The sequence below is a fragment of the Sceloporus occidentalis genome, unplaced genomic scaffold, assembly GCF_023333645.1.
Source record: "Sceloporus occidentalis isolate IW3139 unplaced genomic scaffold, rSceOcc1.0.p SCAF_6, whole genome shotgun sequence".
NCBI lineage: Eukaryota > Metazoa > Chordata > Lepidosauria > Squamata > Phrynosomatidae > Sceloporus > Sceloporus occidentalis.
In genome coordinates this window covers 32,976,925-32,994,125 of record NW_028316986.1, presented here as the reverse complement: position 1 = coordinate 32,994,125, position 17,201 = coordinate 32,976,925, and the positions used below count along the sequence as shown (strand labels likewise).

The following is a 17,201-nucleotide window of genomic DNA, read 5'->3' as shown; positions in this document are numbered from 1 at the left end:
CTGAGGTGCTCAACCTGTACTAAAGCTGATATAAAATACTGTACATTATTGACTCACTGCTTAAAACTTATTGGAAACGTAACTGCAGCCTGCAGTGACAGGATTGTTCACATTAAGCAATACTGTAACAATATTGGCCCGGGACAGACGGGCGTAATGGGGCGCCGTCGTCACGTGTGAGGGGCGGCGCTTACAGACGCCCCTCTTACATGACAAGGGCATCAAAATGGTGGCATCCTGTACAGATGGGAACTGCCATTTTGACGCAACGGATGCTTAGTGTCCGCACGTTGCAACGCTATTGTGACGTTGCGAGTGTGCCATTGGCGCACTGTGGCATCCCAATCACGCCACAAAAAGAACCTGCTTTTTGCGGGTTCTTTTTGGTGCGTGAGGAAGCCGTGCGGTTTGTTCCTCACACAGCAAAACAAGGCAACGGAACAGGGATGGGGAATGTATGGCTGTCCAGATGCACTGCCATTATGTAACAAATACAAAAATTATATTTTTCTAGTCATACAGATTACGGCATCCCTACTAAATACAACATTCAGTTTCAGCTTTTCTTTTTATAACGCAAACTTATTAAAAGGGCGATGTGACATTATTGTATCATGTTCCCTCCTCCCACCACTCCTTCACTAATGTCAGCCAATAATGTAGAGTGGGACAAAACTGCATGATGACACCATGCTTTTTTCCTACTAAACATTAAGAAAAAAAAATGAACATCTGTATTTAGCTAGTTACATGACTTGTTCAGTTGTAAGCATTTATATAATCTGGAAATCTAATTTTTTGCTTTTGGAATGAATTCATTAAATACAAGGTTGATCAAACTCCGAAGAACAGATTTTATTTGGATTTTCTTTTAAAATAGAGGTTTATACACTGTGGGGTCATGTTACATGACCAGTCTATAATGAAGTCTGTTTCATGTATTGCTACACTTTACTAAAACTGATGGCCCACTGAGATTTTCATAGTGTGTACCTAGATTACACACTTATCTGCAGGAAAAGCTAGAACATAGACCAAGGAAAACATTTTTAAAAAAGCAGTGATGAACAATGCAGAAAAGAAAAGAAAAAAAACACCAAAAGGTAAGCTGTTTTCAGAATATTCACATAATGGCTACATTGTGCCAGTGTATTTTAATTAATAACCTAGCACCTAGTTAATAACCTGCCATTAGGGTGTTTCCCATTTTGAAAGGAAAATCCATTACACTGAAGAAATCAAGTTTTAAAAATACTATTGTATTATTCCTCTAGAATATGCACTGCTAAGGCAGAGTTATTTTGCCCTTAACAAATATTCCCAAAACTAAATATATCTATACACAGGTATGTTTCCTTTTAAAGCATGTATTTGCAAATATTCAGCTTTAACATAAAAATGACAATGGACAACTGCTGATCAAGTTGTATTCTGCATGCAGTTTCGGATATTCACAGTAGGCCAAAATTCAACCATTTTCACCTCACTTTAGAACATTTTAAAGTATGGACTTCAGCTCTGTTAGGGTCTCAGAAGCAGCAACAGTCTGCATGGGTCTGTGTTGGCAAGTTCTTTTCTTTGCCTGTTGTAAAGGTGGCATCTTATTGTCACAGCAGAAAAGTTTCAGCTCCTCACACGTTTCAGTATACTTTCATCCCTTCACTCTGAGCTTGCATTTCGTGCTATAGAGGAGCAGGGTGACCAAATGGGTTACACATTTATTGGTCCTTGCTTAGTATCGTTTTTACTACAACACGGAGTTCAAGAAATCAAGGAGTTCAGCACGGTTTCGATCACGCTGGGGATAAAAAAGGCCATCATTATAACAGCTTCATAGATGATTTAAGTAGCTCTTTCATGTATTATTATAAATCCACAACCTATGTTCATAGAAAAAAGCCCTACAATAGGAGTAAGAATCATTCGCTCTCCAGAAGCTGCATAACTGTAACTCCCAGTAATCCTCATCATTAGTAGTACTGGCAAAGGCTGCTGAGAGTTGTAGTCCACATGATTCCCACTTCTAGCTTATAGATTTCAAAAGGACTTACAAGGCAATGTACACAGGGCTGCAGTCACATAGCTGGATCATATTGATGGAAAACCAAAGTCCTTTTGGATTCAAATTGATTTAATCCCCAAAATTTGCCAATTGTATTGCTACATAAGCAATGGACAAAAAAAAATCCTCAAAATAGTTTCATAACTGCAATAATCATCTTAGAAAATCCTCACAAAAAGTCTTACAGACTTTTCTCTCTTAGCTGTTTTATTGCCTAGCCATTCAAACCTTTGAAGACCTTTACACAGGTTGTTGTTCTAGGCAAAGAAAAGCTACAGGAAAGCATCTCTGTGCCCCCCACACTCTACTGACCACATGGCCATGTTTTGAGGGTGCTGCAGCAGTTTAAAAACTGGGGGGGGGGGGGGGGGACAATTTTGGTCACTGTACAGTTTGTAGCAAATTTTGATCTTCACAATGACAAAAAAGTGAGTTACATAGGCTAACAGGATGCTAGCCAATGTTGCCATGGATCCCTATCACCTAAAATGAGTTTCCCTGGTTACAGCTTTGGCCAGACTGGAACGGCAGTGTTGCATATTGTTTGAGGCCCTTGAGCGGAGAAAGCAGCTCAGGAATGTGAAAGGTAGTAGGAATGCCCTTACACTCTCTCCCCCCCCCCCCCCGCCTCCTGCTGCACCATACTACAACAGAACAGGGGTGGGGAACATATCGCTGTCCAGATACTCTTGGACTGCACCCTCCTTTGGCAGTTCAGATGGACTACACATTCACACCACAGCATTAGAAGACTGCCACTCCTAGTATTTAAGAGTTGTAAACCAGCATAGTTCAAGAGAGGAAGTTAACGTCATAGCAACACCCCGCTAGTTCTGGTTTGGAAATCAGACAGCTCTATCAGATACTGTTGGACTGCAACACCCAGCATCCCTAGGTAATCCAACATCTGCAGGACTGCAGATTTCTTCAAATCAATGTTCTACTAACCCTAAGATACCTCTAAATTTTACTGTAAACTATCTGGAGCTGCCACAAGATGCAGTCAAGCAATATCAGCCCAGGCATGCTCCCTTTCTCCCACTGTCTCCTAGGTTCCTTTGTTTTGGGAAGGGCTTGTCTTTAATGAACATGCTGTGTCTCAACTGCTCTTAACCATACTAATTTGATAGATTCATGGTGCCTATCTGACAAGTGGCACCTTTAAGTCCTGTCCCCAAAAGGCTCAATGGCAGTCTGTATTCTGTGGCCTCACTGGTATTTATCACATTTGTGGGACGTGTGGTAGTGGAGGTAGGATTGTAGCCTAAGGGGGCTATCCATGGTGCTGAGAACATTTGCGCCCAAGTAGGTTCAGCACTTTGGACAGCTCCTTTACTGTTTTGACTGAGGCCTGGAGCAGATTCACTGCCCCACGGACAAAGCTACCAATCTTCTGTGTGGCAAAAATTACCTTTTAATTTACAAACTTCTGTATGTCTGAATACTCTGGGAGTCTTTCAAGCAGTAGAAATGATTACAGCTGGCCCTCCACATTTGCAGGGGTTAGACACAAAAGTACTACCCATGGATTCAACCCACTGTGGTTTTAAATGTACAGTACACAATATATCTGAATCCACGGTAGGGAGCATACCAGCAACCTGTTTATATCTTTAAGGCAACAGAGTTCCTTCACTTGCTGCTGTCTTCAGTGCTGCTCAATGTCATTTTTATTAGAAACTTATAAGCCTAGCCTCGAGTTTTCAGTCTCACCAGGCTTGAAGGGAGACCATGAATGTGAGGCAAGACTTAAAAGTCCCTATTAAAAATGGCATTAGGCAGCAGCAGATGCGGTGTGAAATAATCCACGAATAATCAAATCCATGAAAGTTAAACCTGCAAATGTGGAGGGGTGACTGTACTTTAATTCTGGGTGACCCTGTTTTACTTCTAAACTGATAGGCACTGCACAGAATACAATGTGATAAAAACTAACACTCTGATCCAGCTGTAGTTATGTAATAACTGATGATTACAGATGTTAATCTGTGGGCAAAGAAAAATACTAGCAGTTTAGCAAGACTTGGATAAATAGCATCCTGGATGCTCATCTGCACTGGCAAGTATGCATAGTTGGATCAAGGTACAGAAAAAAAGTAGGTTGGGAATAAATTCTACATTTTTGTCACCATGTTTAATTTTGCAGAACACTTTAGAACTCCAAAATAATTCACAACTTAAGAGCTGAACATACTTAAATACAGCTGTAATACAGCAAATACAGCTATAATATTTTTAGGAAGCAATATAAAAATGTTTGAAGCAATACCTCTTTATCTTTTTTACTCTTCTTTATTTTCATCTTAATTTTCTTTCCTGTGATCATACTGTAGTTTTGATTCTTCCTTTTATCTTTCAAGTACTAAAATAACACATGATGATTCAAAAGCAAACAAATATGTAGCAGGTTAAAATATTTATAGTAATAATAAGTTATTAATCATGTTTTCCAGAAATACCTGTGGCCTATTTAATGCCAGAGCAAACCAAGCATGTGGCAAATGTGTAATGAATAAATCTCTTGAGTAAAAAAAAGAGCAGGAAACCAGAAGCTACAACAAGCTGAAGGTACTAAAAACAAGTAACACTGGTCTCATGGCTACAACCTCATGAAAAATCAAGGGCAGATTAATAAACATTACTGATTAAGAATGACATGCTAACACTCTTCTTCATCTTGCTTTCAAACAGTTTTTAGAAGATAAAATGAGAAAGAGCTGAGACACTGAAAACGAGCAGCTCCATTTTGATTGCAAGGGTACTTCCAAAACAACTTTTCAATTGTTAATGAAAACAGAAGGTCAGTTAATATTCTGGGGGCATTGGATGAACCAAAACAGATGTGGCCTAGAGGTGATCTAGATGAAAGATTGTTGTGGGCCTCATATGGAAGGGATTGTTGTTGTGTGTCTTCAAGTCATTTCTGACTTATGGCAACTTCAAGGCAACCTATCACGGGGTTTTCTTGACACAATTTGTTTAGAGAGGATTTTCCATTGCCTTCCCCTGAGGCTGAGAGCATGTGACCTTGCCTAAGGTCACTCATTGAGTTTCATGGCAAGTGGGGAATTGAACCCTGGTCTCCAGAGTTGTAGTCCAACACTCAAACCACTACGCCACACTGGCTCTCAAAAAAGTTAATAGATATTGTTCAAGCTACAATAAAAATTAAAGGGTGCAAAGACAACAACCCTTTAATACTGAAAACTGCTAACAACCAACCTTTTCAAATTATTTTAAATTCTAGACCTGCAAAATTTACAAATGTACCATAGAATTATAATTCCCCTTCGTTGGAAGAAAAATTGAGCCCACTGTGAACCTTGGAAGACCAGTGGCAAGTTAGGTGACACTGAGGAAGAATGGAAGGGTGCTGTTGATTCACTGCCTCAGATCTCACAGAACTGCTCAAGTCCTCAGCATCAGCAATTGAACCAATAGGTCAACTCAATCTGCTTAAACTAATATCAAAAACACAAATGAAATTGCTACAAAGTTTCTCTTAAGGTTCACTCTGATCAATTACATCTGACAATGTGGTGTTTTGATTAAGTTATAATGAAATCTGAATTAAGACCTCTACTCTATCATGAAAATGACTGGATGACTTTGGGGCAGATGCACACTATCAGACTAAAGAGGAAAATATTTGTATTGCACCTACCTTAGAAAGCTGGACAGGGCCTGATTTGTCTTTCTTTTTTTTCTTTTCTTTCTTTTTCTTTAACTTATCTTTTTTCCTCTTCTAAAAACAAGAAAAAGATACCACAGGGATTGTTTATGTTCACAATAGTAACCACAGAAAAACCATATGCATGTCCACATTAATTCAGGAGCTTACCTATGCATGGGCCTAGCACACAGCTGGAAGATTTAGGCGAGTTGGTCCAAAAACCTAACTTTTCCAAGCCCTGACAGATTAGAGGGAGGAATGACTTCTGCTGACTATGAAGGCACCAAGCTATGCAATTAACCCTAATCTGGACTAGTATGGGGCTCCTGTGTCCTTAGTCCTTACATGGAGGTCTCATCTAGGAATTAAAAGTAACATCACAATGTCAGTAGCATGCAAAACTGCTACTATGTCTTCTGATGACTTGTCTCCAGAGCCCACTGACAGCAGTCTTATGGGCCACCCACATGATTTACGCATCATATGAGGAACAGTGTGATAGCTACTTAGTCACATTTCTGCTGAGCTGAACTGACAATGAGACATGCTTTTCCATGGATATCGAGTTCACAAACTTATCAAATCAGCTGAAGACAAGCAGCCATCACATGACACTGTAATTCACACTAGCAGTAAGATCTTGAAAGAAAGGCAGCACCAAGGGGAGGGGGACATAACCTGTGAGAGGTTGTCATGTGTCTCCCACCAATGAAAACTATCAATAGGAATCTGGTACCACGGTATCTCCTTGGAGTATAAAAGATATTCTGTATTAATTCAGAGTAGTACTGCAAAACTAAGATTTCTTCTCAGAAACATCATGTATTAAACAAAGCTACAGCTTTTCTTTACAGACAGTATAAATTATATGCACACTGATTTTCTCTTAACTGAATTTATTTTTACCTTTTTGTTGTGTTTTTCCTTTTTTCTCTTCTTTGCTTTTGATTTGGAAGCATCTAAACATTAAGATTTTTAAAAGTGCATGTTAGTGTTTGAGCAATACAATGTAAATTAAGAATTAGTTAACAAAGGTCAAGATTCAGAAGCTATCATCTGGGTTTGCTGCTCCTGAGATACTAACAACCACCCCTCCATCAAACAAACAAACAAGAAAGCATAGTTCCTCTTAAAGACTTGGTGTATTCACAAACACTAATCAGTATTTGATTCAGATAGTGATCACAAAGATAATTTCTGTGTAGTAATGAACATACACATTCAACTTTACATGTGGTTACTGCAATCCTGATCCGGTACTGAAAGGGGTGGCAGGATGTCACTCTATCGGGACAGTCATCTCAGCCCCTAAATCTATAAACTGCTGCATAAAATGATAATTGCTGTATGCCTTCAAGTAATTTCCGACTTATGGTGACCATAATCACAGGGTTTCCTTTGCAGAATTTGTTAAGAGGGGGTTTGCCCTTGCCTTCTTCTGAAGCTGAGAGTATGTAACTTGCCCATAGTCGCCCAGTGGGCTTCCATGGCTGAGCAGGGATTCAGACCCTGGTCTCTCAGTGTCCCAGTCTGACACTCAAGCCACTATACCATTCTGGCTCTCTGCAGAAAATCAGTGAAGTGTTGAAGGAAAAGAAATCTCCCAGAAAATGTAAGTATCCAATGGTCATTCCTTGCAAACATCTCCACGGCATATACTGAACTTCCCACAAAGATAAGGTCATAGAATCGTAGAGTTGGAAGAGACCGCAAGGGCTTTCCTGCACTTTGCTCTTTATATGGCGTTGTGATGATGCACATTTTCTGCATTAAAGCAGAGTATCAGGGCTTTTTGCTCTAGTTTTTAGCTTCATGTCAGTTTCCGCCCTGTTTAGCACCATACAGTAGGCTTGAAGTTGGTTTGAAACCGCTTAATTTTGCCAGTGCCTCCCCTGCTGTCTCTACTTCATAGATTCATAGAATCCTAGAGCCGGCAAAAACCACAAGGGCCATCCAGTCCAACCCCCTGCCATGCAGGAAATCTAAAACAAAGCATCCCCGACAGATGGCCGCCCAGCCTCTGTTTGAAGACCTTCAAGGAAGGAGACTCCACCACACTCTGAGGGAGTTTGTTCCACTGTTGAACAGCCCTTACTGTCAAGAAGTTCCTCCTAATGTTGAGGTGGAATCTCTTTTCCTGCAGTTTGCATTCATTGTTCCGCATTCTAGTCTCTGGAGCAACAGAAAACAAGCTTGCTCCCTCCTCAACATGACATCCCTTCAAATATTTAAACAGGGCTATCATATCACCTCTTAACCTTCTCTTCTCCAGGCTGAACACCCCCAGCTCCCTAAGTCATTCTTCATAAGGCATGGTTTCCAGAACCTTCACCATTTTAGTCACCCCAGGTCCATTAAGATAATGCATACGTGCATGTCTAACAATCCAGGTTTATACTGGCTGAACTTCTGTCAGTGTGTGACAACATCATCTGTAAAAAAGATTTCTTCACAGTAGTGAAATAATTATTACCTCTACTGCTTGAACTGCTTCTGCTGCGTGAAGCAGAGGACCTTGAAGATGACCTTGAAGAGGAAGAGGTTGAAGAACTAGATGATGTAGTGGAAGAAACTGAAGAGGATCTGCTTCTACTCCGTTTTCGCTTTCTCTTCTCTTTCTCTTAAAGAAAAAAATACAGTGTGGGAAACTGATTAGGATTTTAATTTTTCAGTGTACTAGGAATGATGGTTTTAATATGATCTTTTAAAATAAAGGCCTTCTTCAGCTTTTAAAATCCTTGTTGGTGACCCTGAGGTCTGTGAGACTGGGACAAATAAACAAACAGATAAATTTTTATCAAGATGGTCATAGCACTGCAGGACAACAAAGCTGATTCATATGGCAATTTGTTAAATACTGAAGACAAAGGAAGCTTATTATTTATTATATGCATTTATACCTATAAGCAAGCTCTAACTGTTGGATGTTTTTTTAAAAAACTCTAACAATACAAAGATCTAAAAATACAATGGCAAAACAAACATGATAAATCCCATCCCATCACCCGCCCTGGGAGAAAGTTTGCCAGGGGCTCAAGAAGGCACCCGCAATCAATATTTAATAGGGAAATTTTATTAGCTCAATTACAGCACCTGAGAGGGCTTGGACAACTCAAAGCAGGGACCAAGCCTGTGTATACTGGTTCTGAGAAACAGAACTCCAGAATGCAAGGTCCAAATGTAGTTTTCTTTATAAAAGAGAATCACCAATCATACAAAAGCACACTCACAAGAACTAATGATATAAAATGTGATAGCAGACAGCGACTTTAAGGATTGCAGAAAGCAATACTGTACTGGTTCCAGAAGCAAAGGTTCCATTTGGGGGATTCTGTGAAATGAAATGGCTCAGCAGCTGCCAGCAATGCTGAGGAGCCAAGTGAGATACTGACAGAGTGTCTGTCTGAATCTCAAGAGAGACCAAATTGGAAGTGCCTTTCTAGGTATATTTATAGGGCAAAATAGATCCCGGGGCAGATTTTGAGATTAAAATGAAATTTCCAGGTGAGAAGAATGGGAAGGGAACTTGTAAATCACTAGACAATGGAGTATCTCCTCCACAGGGAAGTATATTTGGGTTTCTGTTCATTTGAAAGCATAAGGTTTATCACCCACCATCACTCCTATCAATGGATTAAGTAGATTCCAATCTTGATTGATCTATTCTGGCCATGCTCTTGAGCTTCCCCCATGCTAAGCCATGTGCAATATGGTCACGGATGTCCTTGTATGGCATGGCTAGTTTCCTGCATTGGGGATGACTTTTTGGTTACATGACTAAAATATCCTTTCTGATATCAACTTGACATTGAAAAAGAGGAGGTCGCAGGGAGCTAGACCTTGGGGTAACAATTAGTGGGGTTTAAATCCAACAAACAAACAAACCAAAACAGTACTTGATCGGAGAGTGTAAATTAATCTTGTGAATCCTTCTAACACAGTTGACAATGTCCTCAAAAATAATTAGGAAGCAGACTGAACCTGTGTTGCAAACTGGTCATGTGCTGAACGCCAAAGGCTAGTTTAATATGCCAAAACATACACACACATTGGCTGCCAATGTTTCTGGGCACAATTCAAAGTGCTGGTTATGATCTATAAAGCCTTATATGGCTCAGGTCCACGATATTTGGCAAACCGTATCTCCCAGTATGAACTGGCCCGGGCCCTGAGATCCTCTGAAGAGGCCTTTCTCTGCGTCCCACTACCATTACAAACACAGTTGGTGGGGACGCTAGAGGGCCTTCTCGATGGCTGCTCCTAAGACTCTGGAACTCCCTGCCCAGAGAAATCAAAATGGCTCCCTCCTTGATGGCCTTCTGCTGGCAGGTTAAAACCTTCTCCACCGGCAGGTTAAAATCTTCTTTTTTAAAACAATGTTATTAAAGGATTAGGGTGTTGTGTCATTTTAAATGTTTTAAAATTTTATCTTTTTAATTGTATTTTTATTCTTTTAATAAGTAATCTATTTCAATATTCTAACAATTTAATTCTGTTTTAAAGTATCACTCTTCCATGTTTTAATTGTATTGTTTTTAAACGTTGTGAAGGTGCTCTGAGTCCCAGTTCTGGGAAAAGAGCAGGATACTACTACTACTACTACTACTACTAATAATAATAATAATAATATTAACAGCAACAACACCACATAGAAAAAGAGAGCAAGAAAGAGAAAGGAAGACAGAAAGCAAACCAATATGTTACTTGTATCAAAGCCAGACAAATATTATTTCTACAGTGGTCCCTCCACATTCAATGGGGTTAGGGGTGAAGGACTCCCGTGAAGGTGGAAAAAATGCAAATAAAAAAATGCTATCCTTTTTACCTGAGAGAACACCTCTCTAGGAATCTTCAAGTCTTCCAGTGCAACTCTGAGTCAACATCTGCCACAAACTGATAATAGAATCATGCTGGAGGACCTAGAAATTTTACCTTATGTTAGCTGGAGGCCCTTTCCTGATATCACTGTAAACACACTAAAGAGTCCCTCTTACCTCTAGCTTGTGCCTTCTCTTGCGAAGTTGCATGCAATGTCCCGCCTTTCTCTTCAGGTCTGTTATCCATATCTATAATAGATACATACATATATTCATATTTTTACACACACACCAACACACTATGACCAATATATTTTCTATAAAAGGAATCTAAAAACATCTTAGGCAGTAAAGATGAAGTATCTCCACTATCCACTCCTACTGCTTATATTGTTCAGGAAAGATTGATTTACATGTACATACATGGTTTCACATGATTAAAGTGAACATTTGGTAAGATGAGGTGTTTTTAAAGGAAACTGAAAAAGAATCCTTTAAAAAAGGTTTGGTTTTTTTTACAAAAATTAGACAACTTAGACCTCTCTTTTCTTCTCCCACTGAGCTTCAACCCATTCATCCCATCTCCAGCATTTTAAAGGGATGCAGGCAAATGCCACAGGCCATTTCTGCCAAAAAGGCAGTCTCTTAGGGAGCAGTGGTGTCACCCCCACCTTATGCACCACATGCATCTGAGGAAATAGGCTCAAGTCTACAAAAGCTCCTGCTCCCAGCTTCTCCCTTTCCTTTAGTCTCAAACGTGCTACAAGATACCTTGGCACACTGTTTCCCAGACTAACACAGCTTTGTCTCTGAATTCTATCACCACCTTAAGGTATAAAATCATAGAATAGAGTTGGAAGAGACCGCAAGGGCCATCCAGTCCAACCCCCTGCCATGCAGGAAATCCAAATCAAAGCATCCCTGACAGATGGCCATCCAGCCTCCGTTTAAAAACCTCCAAGGAGGGAGATTCCACTACACTCCGAGGGAGTTTGTTCCACTGTCGGACAGCCCTTACTGGTATAACCTGGTGCAGTCCGTACTCCCTGCACCTCACAAGTGACACTCCTGCATGGCTGTCTGAAAGATTAAACACACAAACAGGTGTCTGTTGTTGTTGTATGCCTTCAAGTCTTTTCCGACTTCTGGTGATTGTATCATGGGTTTTTCTTGGCAATTTTCTTCAAAAAGGGTTTGCCATTGCCATTCTCTGAGGATGCGAGAGTGCGACTTGCCCAAGGTCATCTAACAGGTTTTCATGGCTGAGCTTGTACCTGAACTCTGGCCTCCAAAGTCATAGTCCAGTGCTCAAACCACTAGGCCATACTGGTGGTGTGCGTGTGTGTGTATGTGGAAGAGGAAGGAAACTTCAGCAGCGGTGAGTTGTCCCTTTGTACGCAGAAACAAAAATGTTCTCAAGGGCTTCGTCCTCACAGCAGAAATAACCTAGTTTGACGCCGTATTAACTGTCATGGCCCAATGTTATGGAACCCTGGGAATTGTAGTTTGCTGTGGCACCAGAGCTCTCTGACAGAGAAGGCTAAATGTCTCACAAAACTACAGTTCTCAGAATTCCATAGCACTGAGCCGTGGCAGTTAAAATGGTATCAATCTGGATTATTTCTGCAGTGTGGCCGCAGTCACGATCAGCAGGCAAATCCTTTCTCAGGAACAACCCAGGCAAGGGACCCAGCCTTTTAAGGGACCCCAAGGCTCCATCCACGCTGCAGAAATAATCCGGTTTGGCACCACTTTAATTGCCAGGATTCAATGCCATGGAATTCTGGGAACTGTGGTTTTGTGAGACATTTAGCCTTCTCTGCCTGAGAGCTCTGGTGCCACTACATATGACATATGACAGCCTAGTTGAAGGGAAGATGAAATAATACTCCTGAGCACCAAAGGCTTTGTGTTTGTGAGCCAATGTTTTGCAATGCCCTCTCTATGCGGCATCTAGACACAGGTTGCTTATAGTAATATTCTCCACTCTCTTTCCAATTGACCTCCCATGAAGCGGATTTGTATCTTATTGGCAGGAAACAACGCGTAATATATTACCACAACGACGGTTGCAAAATTTGCCTTGGCTGCAAGCAAGTTAAGAGGCAGCCAGCAAAATTATGAATGAATGAATGAATTTTAGAGTATTTATACCCCGCTCTTCAGCCACAAATAAGAATTACACAGAGGAGATGGAGACACATGGTTCCCGATCCAGGAGGCGTTTAATTCGATCTTTATTAATGAGGGTTTTAAACCTTTGCCTTTGTATATATTTGTATCACTTGTTTTTGTTACCTGTATTCTATTTTAAATGCATGATAGATTTAATTGGCTTGTGATGGCTAATAGCTTTTAGGAATAAACAATCTCTCTGTCAAAGAGATGCCACAATAAACTACAATTCCCAGGATTCCATAGCACTTAAAGCGGTCTCAAACTGGATTATTCCTGCAGTGTGTCGATGCCTTGAGGCTAACCAGATTCTCTCGAAGCCACAGCCTTCCTGGCCACAAAATGGCGGGCAGTTAATGCTGTTACTACTACTATTGCTATTCGAAGTAACAGTTGCTGTTGTTGTTCTTGTTGTTGTGTGCTTTAAGTCCTTTCCCACTTGTGGCGACCCTGAGGCTTTCTTGGCATTGGGTTTCCTTGTCAGGTTTCCTCAGGGAGTTCGCCTTTGCCCTTGCCTTCCCCTGAGGCTGAGAGAGTGTGACTTGCCCCAAGAGACGCCGTCATACTACCTGCTTGTGACTCGAGGCAGCCGGGCCTGCGGTTCCTGCGATGGAGGCCTTCACAGCGAAGAGGCCCCAGGCTCTGCGGGAAACCGGAACCACAACGCCGAGCGCCGCCGACGCCTGCCGGGACAAGAAAAAGAGCACACATCCCGGAAGTGGGTGAAGCTAAGGCACGCCCAATTTTGCCCTCGCGTTTGCCAGGTTCTTCATTAACTGTCTGTGGAACCCTGAGGAAGGAAAAGGAGACTCTCTGAGGGACAGGACAGAGCACACCTCCCGGAAGTGGGTGAAGCCAAGCCACGCCCCCTTTTGCCCTGACTCTTGCCACTTGCCAGGTTCTTTATTAACTGTCTGTTGAACCTTGAGGAAGGAAGAGAAGTCCTTCTGAGGGACTGTGGGGCAGGGAATATAATAATAATAATAATAATAATAATAATAATAATAATAATAATAATAATAATAATGTATTATGATAATATAATACCCTATATTATATTATATATTACAATAGAATATTTATATATTATATATAAATATATATAATAATAGTTTTATATTACATATATATATATATAATTTAATAGTTTATATATATATATATATATAATTATTATATTATATTATTATATTATTATATATATATTATTATTATTATTATTATTATTATTTCTATCCTGGCTCTTCAATAAGATCTAGGCAGCTTACATCAATAAAAATATATATACAACACAATAAAATAAATCCCATTCTCTCTCCCCCCCCCATCTCTAAACCAATCCACATAATACAAACGTTGTAAAAACACAGTTAAAATCATTAAAAGAGCCATTGTTGTGTGTCTTCAAGTCTTTTCAGACTTTTTGGGCCACCATTCTCAGCCATGGATAACACCAAAAACAACCTAGGTGGGGAAAATTAAGTGACATACTGTATATATATAGTATATATAGATATAAGAGAGGGACACCTGGCTGAATGAGAATACATGTGAAAGGGATCTGGGAGTCCAAGTAGAACACAAATTGAACATGAATCAACAGTGCAATGCGGCAGCTAAAAAGGCCAGTGCAATTTTAGGCTGCATCAATAGAAGTATAGTGTCTAGATCAAGAGAAGTAGTAGTGCCACTGTATTCTGCTTTGGTCAGGCCCCACCTGGAATATTGTGTCCAGTTCTGGGCGCCACAATTCAAAAAGGACATTGAGAAACTGGAGCGTGTCCAAAGGAGGGTGACTAAAATGGTGAAGGGTCTGGAAACCATGCCCTATGAGGAATGACTTAGAGAGCTGGGGATGTTTAGCCTGGAGAAAAGAAGGTTAATTGGTCATATTGTAGCCCTGTTTAAATATTTGAAAGGATGTCATATTGAGGATGGAGCAAGCTTGTTTTCTGCTGCTCCAGACAATAGGACCTGGAGGAATGGATGCAAGCTACAGGAAAAGAGATTCCACCTCAACATTAGGAAGAACTTCCTTACAGTAAAAGCTGTTCAGCAGTGGAATCAACTCACTCTGAGTGTTATGGAGTCTCTTTCTTTTTGAACAGAGGCTGGATGGCCATCTGTTGGGAGTACTTTGATTTTATATATATAGTCCTAGTCCTGGGAAAAGAGCGGGATATATATATATCTCCCGCTCTTTTCCCAGGACTGGGACTCAGAGCGGCTTCACAGCAATTAAAAAACAAACAAACAAAAAGTACAATTAAAACATTTTAAAAATAAATAGATAAATGACATGCATTAAACAGAATGATTAAACTAGTCCAACATTCCTGCCTGTTGTTATAGTGATTCCTTAAATGCCTGTTTGAACAGGTAGGTCTTCACCTGCCGTCGGAAAGCCATCAAGGAGGGAGCCGTTCTTATCTCCCTGGGCAGGGAGTTCCAGAGTCTAGGGGCAGCCACTGAGAAGGCCCTCTCTCGTGTCCCCACCAAATGTGTTTGTGAAGGTGTTGGGATGGAGAGAAGGGCTTCTCCAGAGGATCTCAGAGTCCGGGCAGGTTCATAGCAGGAGAAACGGTCTGCCAAATAATGTGGACCTGAGACATGTAGGGCTTTAGGATATAACCAGTACCTTGAATTGTGCCCGGGAACGAACTGGCAGCCAATGAAGCTGTTTCAACAGGGGAGTTGTATGGGCTCTGTAATCGGTGCCTGTTAACAGCCTGGCAGCAGCTCTTTAAACCAGTTGAATTTTCCGAACACTTTTCAAAGGCAGTCCTATGTAGAGCCCATTAAAGTAGTCCAAAAGGGATGTAACCAAGGCATGTACCACCATGGCCAGATCTGGCTTCTCAAGGAACGGGCGCAGTTGGCGCACAAGTTTTAAATGTGCGAAAGCACTCCTGGTCACAGCAGAGACCTGGGCCTCCAAGTTTAAAGCTGAGTCCAAGATTACCCCCAAATTGCGAACCTGTGTCTTCAGGGGGAGTGTGACCCCATCTAACACAGGCTGGATCCCTATTCCCTGATCTGCCTTCCGACTGACCAGGAGCACCTCTGTCTTGTCTGGATTAAGTTTCAACTTGTTTGCCCTCATCCAGTCCATTATTGAAGACAGGTTTAGAACCAGGACTGCCTCCTTGGATTGAGGTGGGAAGGAGTAGTAGAGTTGAGTGTCATCTACATATTGATGACATCGCACCCCAAAACTCCAGACAACCTCTCCCAGTGGTTTCATGTATATGTTAAACAGCATAGGGGACAACACAGAACCTTGAGGGACCCCACAGGTCAATGGCCAGGGGGGTCAAACAGGAGTCCCCCAGTACCACCTTCTGAGTTCGCCCCTCCAGGAAGGAACGGAGCCACTGTAGAACAGTACCTCCAAGCCCCATCCCAGAGAGGCAGTCTAGAAGGATACCATGATCGATGGTATCAAAAGCTGCTGTGAGGTCCAGAAGAACCAATTGGGACACACTCCCTCTGTCCAGTTCCCTGCGTAGGTTATCCACCAAGGCGATCAAGGCTGTCTCTGTTCCTTAGCCAGGTCTGAAACCAGATTGAAATGGATCTAGATAATCCGTTTCATCCAGAAACCCCTGGAGTTGGGAAGCCATGGTTATGCTTTCCTGCATGGCAGGGGGTTGGACTGGATGGCCCTTGTGGTTTTTGTCAACTCTAGGATTCTATGAATCTATGAAGTAGAGACAGCAGGGGAGGCACTGGCAAAATTAAGCGGTTTCAAACCAACTTCAAGCCTACTGTATGGTGCTTAACAGGGTGGAAACTGACATGAAGCTAAAAACTAGAGCAAAAAGCCCCGATACTCTGCTTTAATGCAGAAAATGTGCATAATCACACCGGCATATAAAGAGCACAGTACAAAGTGCAGGAATGCAAAAAAGCCCAATTGGTGTATGGGGCATGTCTGCAACCTGGAGCATACAACTTGGGAACAGTGAGAGGCAGCCACCGGTGTTATTGCGTGCCACATGGTTTTGCCATTTATGGAGACAAACAAGAGGCCAGTTGCACCTTTGACCCATCTTAGCTATAGCATATGCTAGGATACAAAAGTATGACAATCATGGGCAAGTTGCCAATAATGCAATGGATGTAATTAAAACATACACAAACCAAACAGTCCCGGATCCGTCCCTTCTCTCTTGCTGCCCCTCATTCCTGGAACCTTCTTCCTCTGCATGCACGGCTCATCACTTCCCTAACCAGCTTTAAGGCTGAGCTGAAAACCATATTGTTTAGGGAAGCGTTCTCAGGGAATTTGTGATTGTCATCTGGCTGTCTGATAATATTTGATGTGATTTGTTTGATATTTGATGTTTTTAATTTGTTTTTTCTTTTCTATATGGTAATTTTATCTATTCCTCTTTTAATTGTTATTATTTTAGAATGTACGCCTTGGGCAGGCTTTTATATTCTCTTTAATTTTACCGACCTTGTACAGCGC

The 17,201-nt window shown here is 41.3% G+C and overlaps 1 protein-coding gene across 1 annotated transcript; it reads right to left on the bottom strand.

The window, feature by feature from the left end:
* Positions 1–820: 820 nt before the first annotated feature.
* LOC149310584 (uncharacterized) lies at positions 821–13,518 on the bottom strand. Its single transcript, XM_089529253.1, has 7 exons — positions 13,297–13,518; positions 10,730–10,801; positions 8,209–8,355; positions 6,642–6,694; positions 5,727–5,807; positions 4,332–4,424; positions 821–1,798 (listed from the first exon to the last, which is right to left on the bottom strand). Exons 1-7 carry the CDS (start codon positions 13,436–13,438, stop codon positions 1,748–1,750), a joined length of 639 nt encoding a protein of 212 aa, XP_089385379.1. The 5' UTR covers positions 13,439–13,518; the 3' UTR covers positions 821–1,747.
* Between the last annotated feature and the right edge of the window lie 3,683 nt (positions 13,519–17,201).